The sequence below is a fragment of the Ahaetulla prasina genome, chromosome 7 (assembly GCF_028640845.1).
Source record: "Ahaetulla prasina isolate Xishuangbanna chromosome 7, ASM2864084v1, whole genome shotgun sequence".
In the NCBI taxonomy this organism is placed as follows: Eukaryota; Metazoa; Chordata; class Lepidosauria; order Squamata; family Colubridae; genus Ahaetulla; species Ahaetulla prasina.
The window spans coordinates 58,249,703-58,264,831 of NC_080545.1; the positions used below are offsets into that span (position 1 = coordinate 58,249,703).

The window sequence follows — 15,129 nt, forward strand, 5'->3', positions numbered from 1 at the left end:
CTGCCTGCCAAGTGTAGAGGAGAAGACTTCCTTTGTGGCCTACCATTTATCGTGAGGAACAGAGTAGAGACAGGTTCCTTCATATTTGTTCTTCCAATCAATTCATTTGCTACCATACAATTCCTTGTGAATTATAAATTACCATAGAAGTAATTACATGGTGTAATTAAACAATTCCTGAAAACTCTGGATTAGAGCTAATAATTTTGTTTCTTCAACTTTCAATACACTTTTAAAATCTTGAATAATGGAAAAACTACCCATTAGCATGAAATTTAAGCAAACTCAGAATTATTTTGTAATAATTTCAGATATAATAATTTTATAGTAGTAATGAGAATTATACAAAGATATATCTGCCTTTGTTAATATTTTGCACATTTCTTGCTCAATTGCAAAAGTAAAAATGGCCATTATGTTAAGTAGCTTTGACTTCTAATTCCAGATAACCCTCAAAGCCAGTAGATGGCATAGGAGAATAGCTTCTGAGCATTTAATTTAGACTAATTAAATTCTTCATAGTCTAGGTCAAGGAGGCAATGTGCAATACATTTTGGATTCAAGGTGTGGTTCCTTAAAACTTTGACAAATCATTTGAGAAACATGATATTTAACTATTCAGAATAGGACACTTGTTACTGATATCGTACACAACAATACAGACGTGCCTGTTTTCCCCTGTGCCTCAATTAAATGAAAATATGTTACACAAAATTTGCATGACAATGGTATGAGAAGTACCTGCAACTTAAACGCTCACAGATATACTAGACCAGGGGTCTGCAAAGCTGGCTGAGGAACTCTGGGAGTTGAAGTCCACAAGTCTTAAAAGAGGCAAGTTTGCAGACCCCTGTACTAGACTATCTGATTTCTACTCCTTAGAAAAAACATAATGTTACAGATTCCATGCTATAAAAAGGTGTTGAGAATCATATGATTGTTTACTATCCTGCTAAATAATATAACTGACACCAAATTCTAATAACAGTTATCTTAGATGCATGTTATTGCAAAAAGCAAAGGAAAACAGAAGAATACTGATCTTAGAATTATGTACTCAATGAGTTTAAAGTTAACATGGAATACTATACAACCCTACACCAAACTTTAAAATGGTTATCCTTGTAAAAGTATTTCTATTTTCCAATTTTAAGTTGATCATGTGATTCCCTCCCCAGTCATTGAGTATCATTCTCAGAAATATTCCAAGAATTGTACCTATTTTAACTAATAACTTATCAGAATATATATATCATCTAACATTTTTGTACATTGTTCACATTAATAATTATATATAATTTTAGATTTACTCTCACGAAAAACTGAAAACATATTTTATCATTTTTAGCCTCTCTCTGAACACAGTTAAGTTGTGGAACTCAACTGCTGTTTAAATTTACATATAAGGATTGTGATTTTCTATATCGACATCAAATTTGGACCTCATCATTAATTGTGCAATTATCCCAAGGTAATCTTAGCAGAGAAGGATAATGAACACAGGAAGCTACAATCAATTCTGCTTTGCCCACTGCTATATGTGAGCTAATTTTGTTCAGTCTTCAATATAATGTTAACATCAGACATTTCAGTTTATAAAAAGCAATTAGTAACAATTATAATACTTGTTAAACTCCTTACCATAGCAAAGCCAACATCTGCTTTTTTTAACGCTGGGCCATCATTGGTTCCATCACCAGTCACTGCTACAACCTGCCTTTGTTCTGACACTGTGCTATCGATTATTCCTAAAAACAGCAAGTATTTGTTACAACAGTACATATTTATACTGTTACAACAGCACATATTTATACTGTTCAACATTACAAATTTCAGTAATTTATTCATTTATTGCAACTGAGTAAATGTCTAAATCCAATATTTATACTGCATAGCAAGATATAGTCTTCTATTTCTCAAGAATGTTTCCAGCTATTGAAGAACCCATTGACCAAAAAGCTGTTTGTAAAATTTGTTAAAAAATGTATTTACCTTTCACCAGTGTATGTTTGTCAGTGGGAGAAGACCTTGCAAGTACCCGAAGTTTTGGCCAAATTTTGTCTATTCGCTCCTGTTCTATCTGTAAAGATAGCTTAGATTAATTTCATAATTACATTTTCATAAGTAAAAAAAAAGAATATTAACCATACCCACCTCTCCTTTTTCATTACGTATTCGTCTATTGAATTCCTTGCCTTCCAGGCATAAGAAGTCTTCGCCAGGATGCAAAATACCACATTTTAATGCAATAGCACGAGCAGTGTTAATATTGTCACCAGTAACCATACGGACAGTTATACCAGCACGCTGGCATTTTTTAATTGCATCTGGTACCTAAGGAGAGGGAAAAGCTAGTTATGCACTTATTTCTTAGTAATGATTAATTTAAAAAGAGTTAACCTGCTTTTGGCTAAAGTACTAAAGTTTAATTCCATCTTTGTGTCAATAATTTTATGTTATTTAAATTACAATGCTGATATATTTTACATATATATCATGTGCCATAAATTGTTTTCAGTTCCTAGTGACACGTAGGTTTCGTCTAATATCATCTATCCCTAACTTCTTCTTTCAAGTCCTAAATATATACATTAACTGTGACACGGCTGTCCAGTCTGAAGGACTGAGTCAAAAGCTGGAAGCCGCTAGCAACAAGGGCAGGACTTAGCAACTCTGACAGACTCAGTCCTTCAAACTGAACAGAGAAGTACAACCAAGGGCCGGAATAGCTCGGGCTGTTACGAAGCCTGTTATTAGAACACAGTAGCCTGCAATTACTGCAGGTTCAAGCCCGGCCCAAGGTTGACTCAGCCTTCCATCCTTTATAAGGTAGGTAAAATGAGGACCCAGATTGTTGGGGGGGCAATAAGTTGACTTTGTAAAAAAATATACAAATAGAATGAGACTATTGCCTTATACACTGTAAGCCGCCCTGAGTCTTTGGAAAAGGGCGGGATATAAATGTAAACAAAACAAAAAACAAAAAAAAACCCATGCCTGGCTGCTGTTTCCATCACTATGGAGAAGGGCACTAATACAACTCCTGGTACATCTGAGACAGTCAGCTCATTGATTATGTTACTCAGAATAAGATTTTATGCTTACCCTAAGCTGACTTACTAAGAGATTCAGGTAAATAAAAAGACTGGAACATGTTACTGTTTAACTGATGCACAAAGAATTTGTGGCAAAACCTAATTCTTAGGCAACAGATATAAAAAATAAAAACTATACCATACCAATCACATCATATAGCACAAAACATATTATAACATCTGCATTTTGAAGAAATGGCTTCAGAATTATTCTAATGAGTAAGAAACCCATTTCTGTGACATTTAAGCAATTTTAAATTAAATATATATGCCTGTTATAGTGAATATTATTCAATCACTACTCTTAAATAAAGAACAAAAGAAATGTGGGAGTTCATCTACTTTCCTAAAACAGTACTAAGAATAGCTATTACTCATTTCCAGAAAGGCTTGGAAGACAAGTTTAAATCAATGGTTATTAAATCCTCAAACCATGATGAACGACATTTTGCCCTACCTCAGGTCTCACAGGATCTTCAATGCCTACAACAGCAATGCATGTAAGACCAGTGACAATATCATTTTCATTATCCCATTCTGGTTCAGGTTCTCCAGCTGGGAAGTCTCGGAATGCTAGACATATTGTTCTGAGTCCCTCTGATGCCATAGGTTCTATAACAGTTTTTATAATATCATCACGGTCTCTTGGTCTGAATACTTTTGGTTCACCATTAGCGCTTAGTATCTTGAAACACCTACAAACAAAGTACATTTCAAGGTTCTGAATGTCAATGAAAACTCTTCCAACTCGAAGAATTCACTCTCAATGCCTAATAAGTTTTTTTTAAATACTTTTAATTTATGGAGATTTTGTTTAATTCCACTGAACAATGTGTACCAGGTTTTCGTGATTAAAAGAAATTGGAAGAACATTAGGAAAAAATATGAAAAGGATAATATGCAATTTGTTCTAAATCACTATGAATTCATAATGTACTTAACATGGTTTGGGATGAACTCAGAAGATCCCTAAGTAGGAATCTTTTGATGCATTGCCTAAAGGTTAAAAACATTAAGCCATAAGAGCCAGTTTGTTGTAGCAGTTAAGGCATCAAAATAGAAACTGGGAGACTGTGAGTTCTAGTCCCACCTGAAGCGCAAAGCCAAACTGGGTAAGTGCAAGCCAGTTACTCTCTTTTAGCCCTACAGTAGATAGTATAAGAAATTGTAAGTATAAAATATCCTTTGCAAACAAGAGGTGCTACACTTATTTCACTATTTTTATGTTTTTATTAACAGAAGAATAATAAGCCTTCACAATGTATTTTTCTCTCTGTGCAGTATATTCACAGCTATAACTAACTACAAAATTCTATAAATAAGGCACAATAAGGAAACTGCGCAAGAACTAAACTGGCAAAAGCTTCCCAGTAAATATCATTATTTTCAGCAGTAATTCCAGTAAATAATAAAGTTCACAGTACTAGCAGAAATTAAAAGATTATGGGACTGTAACTGCACAAATAACATTTCAACTCTTATTTTATCTAATCTATTCCTACTCAACTGTAGAATCATCAATCCAGTTTTGCATTTAAAAATCATGAAGGAGAATATATTCAGCTTGGCTATATTAATTTGCTGCCTATCTCGCTATGGGGCTACTCTGGGCTGCTCACAACCATAAAAAAGTGAAGAAATTAAAAGGAGGTTTAAACAAAGCAAAAGTAAAATAGAACAATAAAATAACCAAAGAAAAAGAAAACAAAGAAAACACATCAATATGATTAGCAAAAAAAAAATAAAAAATGGACGAATAGGCAGCAGAGGGTTGTTGTTGTTTTTTTTTTGGGGGGGGGTGTTTGAGTCTGCTATTAATCTAGCAGCCGCTTCCAGAGATGAACTCCCCTATTGGGTCTCCAGGTCAACTTGTAGGGTCAGATCTTTAAGCTCTTGCAGAATAAAAGGATATTGGGACAGATTTTATCCTGGAGGGCAGGTGCTGTGGCAGAGAAGGCTCTTCTTCTGGAATCTGGCAGTCAGAGTTCTTAGACCGATGGGATCTGCAGTAGGCCTTCTCTACAAGCCTGAGTAGGATGGGAAAGACTTAGTGGGACAATACTGTTCATCAGGTAGCCTGGACCTATGCCATTAAGGACTTTAAAGGTCATAACCAACTGCATTTGGAAGCAGACTGGTAGCCAACGTAGTTTGTCGGGCAGCGGTATATATGAGCCATTCTAGGGCTCCAAAAATTGTTCTCGCTGCCACATTTTGCACCAACTGAAGTTTCCAAATGAATTTCAAGGATAGCTCCATGTAGAGTGCATTGAATTAGTCCAGACGAGAGATGATCAGGGCTTGAGTAACTGAGTGCAGAGTCAAGGTCCAAGAAAAGTCGCAGCTGGTGCACAAACCAGAGTGGGCAAAAGCTCTCCTAGTCACACCCCACTACCTGCTCTTTCAGCAGGAAACATGAGTCCAGAAAAAGCTCCAAATTGTGAACTGGGTCTGAACAGAGAAATGCAACCTCATCAAGGACCAGAGATCACAAAGCCCAGTATCCCGAGGCTCCATACACTCAAACCAACTCAGTCTTGCCAGTGTATAGAAGTCCATTGTCCCGTATCCAGGATTCCACAACCTCCAGGCATCACGAGAGGACAGAAACAACATCACTTGAGTCACCAGATGTAGAAATGTAGAATTGAGTATCATTAGCATATTGATAATATCTCAACTCATGGTGATGGATGATCTCACCCAGTGGCTTCATGTAGATGTTAAATAGAAGAGTAGAGAGTACCAAGCCTTGTGGGAAGCTGAAAGTGAGTAGTTGGGGGTTGGATTTTTCAATCCCTATCAACACTGAGTGAGCTTAGAGATAGGAGCTGAACCAGTTTAAAACTGTGCCACCAAGCCCTAACTTGTGAAACTGGCCCAAAAGGGTACCATGGCTAATGAAATTGAAGGCCACTGAGAGGTCAAGAAGGGCAAGAATAGTTGCACTATCTCCTTTTTTGCTTTCACCAGAAATCATCCATTAGCGCGACCAAGGCTGTCTCTGTCCAATAGCCAGGCCTGAATTCAGACTGAAAGGGATCCAGGAAATCCATTTCATCCAGGATTCTCTGAAACTGCCAAATATCCACATTTTCTACTACTTTCTCTAAAAAGGGAAGACGAGGAACTGGACAAAAATTGTGGGGTTGAGTGATGGTTTCTTAAGGAGCCTCCTTAACTGGTCTTGGGAACATCCCCTCTTGCAGGAATGGCCAAGGAAGACTTAACTGTTTCTAAAATTAACGAACTTTGTTAAAAGATAGTTTATGAATTAATCTAACATCAAATCAAGTCAAACAAAAGCGTTCAATTCAGTGGTGGGTTTCAAATTTTTTTACTACTGGTTTTGTGGGCATGGTTTGGTGGGCATAGCAGGAAAAGGATATTGCAAAATCCCATTTCCTCCAGATTAGCTGGGATTTGGGAGGCAGAGAGTAGATGGGGGCGGGGCCAGTCAGAGGTGGTATTTACCGGTTCTCTGAACTACTCAAAATTTCTGCTACAGGTTCTTCAGAACTAGTCAGAACCTGCTGAAACCTATCTTTGGTTTAATTGCTAATACAGATTAAAAACACCCTTAAGCATCCATTTTGAAGGCTGCTTGTTCAACCTTATCAGCAAAGCAAATATTCTAAATAGAATAATCTAGTTTTAAAGGCTACTGAGAAGTTACAAATAAAGTGTTCCAACTACTGTACTCCTTCACATATTTAATCAAATCTCTATAATAGAGTTATTTAAATGCCAGGGAATACCATTTCAAGAATACAAAGAATTCCCAAATACAAAAGATAACTTGCTTTTTAAGTACTATTTCTGAAGCACCCTTGCTGAAGATCCGGAAACTGCCATCTGAGTTCTTTAACACAGTACTCATAGATTTTCTGACAGAGTTGAAGGTGTAGACTTTATAGAGTGCCTCTTCTGGTATTTCATTTCTAACTTCCTGGTAATCTCGTTTCAAATCCAGAAGGAATCCCAGCAGGGCACATTCAGTTTTATTACCAACATGGCGAGGAAGGCCACCTTCTTTTTCAGGAGGCTAAAAGACAAAGCAATATTTTTGACTAGGAATTTGCTTCAATTAAAATAAGCCACAATAATTTAGGATTTAACCTTTTGGAAACGGTTTAAGAATTATGAATTCTGTGCTTAAATTAAATGGCTTACATGTAGCTTCAATGAAAGTGCATTTCTCAAAAAACATACTACAGAAACTAAAATGGAGCACATTTTGTAGAATATTAAAAGCCCAGTGGGATAATTGCCATTTGTCTTCATGTGCAGCTTTTAAGATTTAGTCACATTTGGGGATTCAGATAAATTAATTAAGAAAAACCATTTGATATTTTTGTCCACATGCAATATTAAATGTGTATTTTAATCTCAGATAAGGAATTGATAGAGTTAACTTCTCAATAAGCCACACATCCTTCTCCATCACACACATATGCCTATTATCATTTCAAGTTTTTATATCCCAGTTGACTCCATGAGAAGTCTTTTTAATTAGATTAAATTACATAACTGTTAGAAGTTATTGCAATCTAAAAACACAATCATATATTACCACAAATGTTGGTTTGTAGTTGTGGAAACATACATAAATTGTCACATAGCAAGTAAGATTTAATTAACTAACCATGCTCATAGCTCCTCAATAAAAAATTTTTTGCTGCCTATCTTGGGATTGCAAAACTAGGATAGGGGCTGTTGGAGAGAATTTGACAGCTGCCAAACATGGATTATATTTGGTTTGGTGAGTTATTTAGGGCACTTCTCTTGAAATATGTATCTTGTAATATATCTCTATAACATGGGTTTTAATTTTTTTTCTACATTCTAGAACAGGGGTATCAAACTCAATTTCATTCAGGGCTGCATCAGGGTTGTGTGTTTGACCTCGGGGAGTGGGAATGGGTGTGGCCAGGGTGGGCTTGGCCAGCTCGATGTCACTTGTGTCGGGGGCACCTGTGGTGGCCCGAGCGCTCTGCCAAAGAAAACAAACTCCTGAGCTCTGTTTTCAGCTGCGATGGCCTCCTGCAACCCTCTGCCAGTGAAAACGGAGCTTGGGAGGGCTACTTGCAGCCCTCCCGAGCTCCATTTTAGGTTGCCATGGTTTCCTGTAACTCTCCACCCATGTCCTTCCCGTGCTCTATTTTTGCTGTCAGAGGCACCACAGGCCAGTTCTTCGGTGTTTCCAGGGCAGCCCTGTTGGCCAGATCTAACCACCCTTTGGGCTGGATCCGGCCCCCAGCTTTGAGTTTGACACCCCTGTTCTAGAACATCTTACAATCAGCTGAAAAATTGCCCTCAAACATTTCTGAGAACATCACTGAGATAGGATCAGAGGGCTGTGTATGTTCAAATTTGTTTCTCACCTAGTCCCTTGCAGAAGATTGTGGGGAGAATAAACTCTCTGAAGGGACTCACCCTTAGTTCATGTTTTCTTGTTTTAGCTCCACAGAACCCATTTAAATAGCCACAGACATCAAGGGATTTGGAGAACCCAGTTTTTGAAAAAAGAAAACTATGCTAAGAATATGTTATATACATTTGTTTGCATCTTTTAATAGATGGTCTAGTGGTTAAAGCACTAGACCAAGCATGCAGAGTAGAAGCCAACAGACTGATTTGTAAAAACAATGAGGGCAGGCTAAAAAATAAAGCTAAGGATCACTTTACATGACCATTAATTCTATATTACCCAGAATAAAGTTTGGGTATGCTTTATAAATTTAAAATACATTTGAAGAACAAATGTAAATATAGCATTTTACATTTAATATTAATTTTCAACACCATTAAAATCAAGAGAACTCAACTACTAGCATTAATTACAAGAAAGCTCTTGTAAGTTTAATATTTTGTTAATGTATAATATGATAATATGACATAAATATTTAAAAAGAATTTTACTATATTTATTTTTAGCAAGTTAAATTTAAGTAGGTTTACACAAACATTGATTAAAATATACTTAATTAACAAAATATTAATGCTTGGCTTGGATTGAAATATGTTCAATGTTAAAGCATGTATCATTTCAATATATACTTACCAAGATTTTGGAAGTATAAGCAGAATTAACAGAGATGCCCGTTACAAGATATGATAAGGTTTTATCAGGAATAGCTTGCACTTCAGGAATTTTTTTATAATGCTTTTCACTGATATATGCCTGGACCACTGTCATTCGGTTCATTGTCAAGGTTCCTGTTTTATCTGAGCAAATGGCTGTTGCATTTCCCATTGTTTCACAAGCATCCAGATGTCTGACCAAATTGTTATCTTTCATCATTTTCTGTTTCAAAAGAAGGATAAAATCATGTCTGAACAGCATTAAGGCATTCTTAGAAAGTATTTGTTACTCTCTTTCCCAAGTTGAATTTCTTATATGAACACAAATATGGAGGTTTTCTAGCAGATACCAGACAAAATAGACTGTGTATTTGTAACAGTTGGAAAGAATCTGGCAGGTTCCCAGTCTTTTAGTTTTCCACAAGCCACTGGGATAGAGTGATAGGAGCCTAGAGATAGTTATGGGGGCATCATCCTAGGAGATGAATGGGACATCGGAGCTTTTTTAGTTTGTTTTTTTTATAGATTGTAATTTATTATTATGGCAAGCTGCCCAGAGTTGTGCTCTAAGATAAATGGCCATACATATCTTTTCTAAAAAATAAACAGGTATATTTAATTCTAGATTGTAAGATTGTCAGCCATTAGATCAGATGAATAATACACAGACTGCTTCTGCTTGTTGCTCTCCTTCATGCCCACCTCCATCATGGAGCTCCCATCTGTTCATGTACAGCACGGTGTTCTGATATTTGGCTGTATTTGGCTTTGATAGCACTTTCTGCAACTTATCATTCCTTTGTTTGTTGCCTATTCTTAAGAGGGAAATTTTTCATCAAATTCCACCCAGGCATTTTATCTCTGAAGTCCTCATCACCTTCTATTACTAGATAGGCACATAAGACTTTGAAATGGACTAACATGCACTAGGGGTTAAGCAAAGCAAAAAGCCATATGATGGGGGAACTCTCAAAGTCATTTCTGCACATTTTTCTTTGAAGTGTAGCATACTGTACTGTTCCATCTTTAGTTCTGTTCCCTCAGAAAGAGCCAGTTCCCCATCTGGGAGTTCTCTTATAATTGTACAGCAGCAGATGAAGGCTGTGGTCAGGAAAGTATTTGCTAAATTTTGGCTGAAGTGTCAGCTATGACTGTTCTTGCAGTAGAGTACTATTATTGGTTATTTATGCTCTTCTCACTTGGACTACTAGAATTTTGTTATATCCAATTAATATAGTTATTACATACTCATACTTATATATATGCTTATATAGTTATTACATGCTTATACTTATATATACTGTGTGACAAAATAAATAAATAAAATAAAAATAAAATAAATTCAGTCTACATGCGGCTACCATAGACATAAAAATTATAGTTGCTGCCTGCCTGCTCACTATCTTTACTGGAGGAGTTGCGTTGTCTATCAATTCAAAAAGTTTGCTATTATATATAAAGCTCTAAAAGCTTGGATCTTGAATACCTTTAACATCAGTTAACACCATGTAGAATCCACCCAATATATACTGCTAGGGAAGGTATGCTGCAAATCCGGTCCATTCAGGAATTGAACAGAGTGTTTACTTAAAAATAACATTTCTCTGAGATAGTCTTTACCCAATGAAATCCTCTTCTTGTTCTTCCCTTTTTTATTTATTTATTTACATTTATATCCCGCCCTTCTCCGAAGACTCAGGGCGGCTTACAGTGTGTAAGGCAATAGTCTCATTCTATTTGTATATTTACAAAGTCAACTTATTGCCCCCACAACAATCTGGGTCCTCATTTTACCTACCTTATAAAGGATGGAAGGCTGAGTCAACCTTGAATCAACCTTCCTTCCACCTACATCCTTCCTGTTAATTTCAGGAAGGCAGTTGAAATGCTGCTTTTTTGCAGTGTTTTCAGAGGACGAATTTCATAACTCTTTCCAATATAAACATTATTTAGCAATTTTTTATGAGAAAGTTTATGGTGGTTTTTTCAGATATTAAATTCTGATCTGTTGCTTTTGATAATGATTGAGTACTATTTTGTTTTGCTTGTTGTATGCCCAAGTTGTAAGCCATTTGTAGCCTTTCATTGAAATGGCATATAAAATTTGAAAATAAATGAAATAAGCTATTAAATAACCACTTCAAACAAATATCACAGAAATGTAGTTGCTTGGAGAAAATAATCCTATACTTAACTATTACATATTAAAATACTACATACCAAATCATGTTTTTTGCTCATACCTTTACAGAGTAAGCCAGTGAGATAGTTACTGCAAGTGGAAGACCCTCTGGAACAGCCACAACCAAAACAGTAACACCAATGATGAAGAATTTCACAAAATACTGAATATATATTGGTGTACATTCTGCAAGCCAAGGACGCTTCTGGATCCAGAAGGTATCAATTACAAAATATAATACAAGAATGATGACTGTGACAGCAGACATCAGCAACCCTTTCATGAAGAAAAGAGACCTAGTTAATTATTTGTCACATAAATAAGAGTCTTAAATAACATCCACAAACTTAGTCACCAGTTTATAGAATTGGAAGGTACCTTAATGGCTATGTAGTATAACCCCTTAGTGCAAAATTCAGTAAAGTATTTCTGACAGATTACCATTTAGACTCTGTTTAAAGATTCAGTGAAGAACTCACCTTTTCCTGTGGTTGCTTGTTCTACTGGCTGATAAACTTGTACAGTCAGGAAATTTCTCCTGACATATAACCTGCACCAATTATCTGTAGTTTTAACCCATCAAATATGGTTCTGGCTTTATAAAAAATAGAGAATACATCTATTTGCTCTTCTATGTGACAACCGTTCAGATATTTGAAAACTACTGTCATACATCCTTTTCAGTCATCTCTTCTGTAGTTTAAATGTAGCCAGACTCTTTAATAATTCTGCACAGGTATCACCACTGGTAGCTTTCTCTGAATTTACCTCAATTTATCATTGCCACTTTAAAATTATAGTGCCAGAACATGATAAAATATTTCAAGTGATATCTGACAAAGTAAAGTGAACCAATAACTGCCGCGATGCGGATTTTATGTTCCTATAAACTGAACCCCAAAATAACATTTTCTTTCAACAACTATATCACATTGCTGGTTCATTTTTAACTTGTGATCACTAAGGATATTTAGTGATACCTAGACCTTTTCACATAGACTATTGTCAAGTCAGATCTTACCTATCCTCTACCTGCGCCTTAGTAATGTAAAATTGTGAAGATGTTAAAACAATCTCTTTGAAGTCTAGAATTTTATGAACAATGGCATATACTGTGGTTTCAGAGTGCCAAAAACTATAGTGCAAGAAGATCTTCATATATACTAATGAGGCCTGAACTGGTGATGACTGATCCACAATTATGTTTTGGAGTTTTAGGTCTTACCTCAACAAAAGTGTCAAAATATTATGTTGCAGTTAAGAAAAAGGAAAATTCTGTGTTGCTCATTAGAAAAAACACTGAAAATAAAACTCTTCCATTATATTACATTTATTCAAATCTAGTGTATATTTTAAAGCTGAAACTAAAAACAGAAAAGGCAAGTAACACAATTAAAGGATTAGAGTAACTCCCACCGGTTACAGCATTTGAGATTGTTTTATTTAGAGAAAAGGACAATAAGACAGTAAATACACAGCAAATAATTAATATTTACAAGAAAATATTTACAAGAAGAGTTCTCCATTCCTCTGAAAACAACAAAATACCTTATCCCACCAGACTTGAAATCCTAGGCTTAGAAAACTTGGAACTCCGTCGCCTTCGACAAGACCTAAGTTTAACTCACAGAATCATCTATTGTAATGTCCTTCCTGTCAAAGACTACTTCAGCTTTAATTGCAATAATACAAGGGCAACCAATAGATTTAAACTTAATGTAAACCGCTTTAATCTAGATTGCAGAAAATATGACTTCTGCAACAGAATTATCAGTGCTTGGAATACTTTACCTGACTCTGTGGTCTCTTCCCATAATCCTAATAGCTTTAACCAAAAACTTTCTACTATTGACCTCACCCCATTCCTAAGAGGACCATAAGGGGCGTGCATAAGCGCACAAACGTGCCTACCGTTCCTGTCCTATTGTTTTTCTTTTCTTCTTCCTATATATGTTTATATGTGTATATACTATATAATCTTTTTGTATGATGTTGTGACAAAATAAATAAATAAAAAATAAATAAAATATTATTGATTTACTGCCATCAAAAGTATTGATAGACAGAACTATTTATGGATCTAAACTACTGTTTAGCAAATCATGGAATGTAAACACTGTCAATGGCTACTAATCATGCCACTTCTAGAATAAACAAAGGTAAAAAAATTTTTGAGTAGCAACTGTTTTGGAACATCCTTTCCATGAACATTGATTTGAGTACCAAAAGTAAGAAAAGGATATGTTTTAAAAATATTTTGATTAATTCAACATGGTTTCTAAATGTTCTATGATGCCCTAAAACAATTCTTATTAAAAATTAGCACAATGGCTACTATGGCAACCTATGAGGAGTATTGAAGGTGACGGCAAACTCAATACATTGTAATCAGAATCATTAAGCCAACACTCAAATTGTGTGATCAAAGCAAACAAATGGCAGAAGCTGGACTTTCAGGGTTCAGCTTGTGAAAAGAGGCAAACTTTAAATATTATAAATCAAGCCTAAACAAAGGTGTTAACTTTAGCTGTTGTTCAACTACACCAACACTGGCACAAATGTCAGCAAACATTAAATAACATGAGTTTGACAAGCTCCAGTAATCTATTCTAACTAATCTGTTTTATTCTCTGTATCACAATAATGCCAATCCATGGTTTTATTCTCTCCAGAAACATAACAGTTGAAGAGTGATACCTGCTTTGCCAATCTGAACTGCTAGTTTTGTGAGTTTTCCCTGTAGAACTGATTTCTCTTTCTTAGGCATATTATTTCTTTTTTTGTCATCTCCATCTATACCATCTTCGCTCTTCAAAGGTTGCATTTCCATGGCTGCACCATCTTGAGCTTTTGCTAAATTCATAAAAACACAATTGAATGAACAGTTTATTATGGCTCAGGAGCAGATCATAAATTTCAAAACAATCAAATACAACCTTGGAATATAGCAAAATCTCATTAACTGAGTAAACAGTCTGCTTTAGTTGTTGGGTCTGAATATAGCAGAATCTTATGGCTTTGATCAGATATGTTAGTAATTTCAGGGCACCTATCTTTTAGGAAGAATTCTAAACACCATTGGCCAGAATGGCCTGACAGTTCACCTATTAAAGATTGGATCAGGTGGGAATGTAAAAACACAAATAAGCTCCAGAAAATCTAGAGTACTTATAAAAGATATGAGATTAATTTTGTACAGTTTTAAGGGGAGCTACTTTAACACTTATTGAGAGAAATAAGCTTCAATCTTCAATCAATCAAGAGTATATGTTTAAATTTCCAGAGTTTCTAGCAGGCATGTGTAAAAAATTTCATTTCAAATCATATTAAGCACAAAATATTACGAATTTTGAATTTAAAACAAGCTATCTGTATCGCTTGGAAGTCTTTTGAACTTAAAACAGAATTATTCCAACTTCAAACAGCTCTGCCCAAAATTGCAAATACAAATACTCAGTGAAAACCATTTTGCACTGAGTACGCTGTCTCAAGTGCTACTATATGTTTTATCTGCACAACACTAAAAATAAAATGTTCTGCTCATTATTAAATAGTATGGTCTCCAACAAATTAGGCATCTTATTCTTTATCACACTTAAAATATTGTTCTACTAGTTCTGTTCACCCATATTGTAATTTTAACACTATCACAATATATTGTAATTTTAAGACTATCATAAACCACATCTTTGATATTTAAAATTAAGATGCAGTGAACATTTTGCATAGAAGTTATTTTTAGGAAAAATTTAATACAGTAATACTTTT

General features: G+C 35.3%; 1 protein-coding gene across 8 annotated transcripts in view; it reads right to left on the reverse strand.

The window, feature by feature from the left end:
• The window catches only part of ATP2B1 (ATPase plasma membrane Ca2+ transporting 1), a 76,174-nt gene that overhangs the window by 8,876 nt on the left and 52,169 nt on the right, over positions 1–15,129 (reverse strand). For all 8 annotated transcript variants that reach the window (XM_058190355.1, XM_058190352.1, XM_058190359.1 and 5 more), the window contains 8 exons: positions 14,059–14,214; positions 11,423–11,637; positions 9,160–9,402; positions 6,899–7,140; positions 3,553–3,790; positions 2,155–2,334; positions 1,993–2,080; positions 1,642–1,748 (listed from right to left, as the gene is read on the reverse strand). In XM_058190355.1, the coding sequence (XP_058046338.1) occupies positions 1,642–1,748; positions 1,993–2,080; positions 2,155–2,334; positions 3,553–3,790; positions 6,899–7,140; positions 9,160–9,402; positions 11,423–11,637; positions 14,059–14,214 (1,469 nt within the window). The remainder of the gene's footprint in view (positions 1–1,641; positions 1,749–1,992; positions 2,081–2,154; positions 2,335–3,552; positions 3,791–6,898; positions 7,141–9,159; positions 9,403–11,422; positions 11,638–14,058; positions 14,215–15,129) is intronic.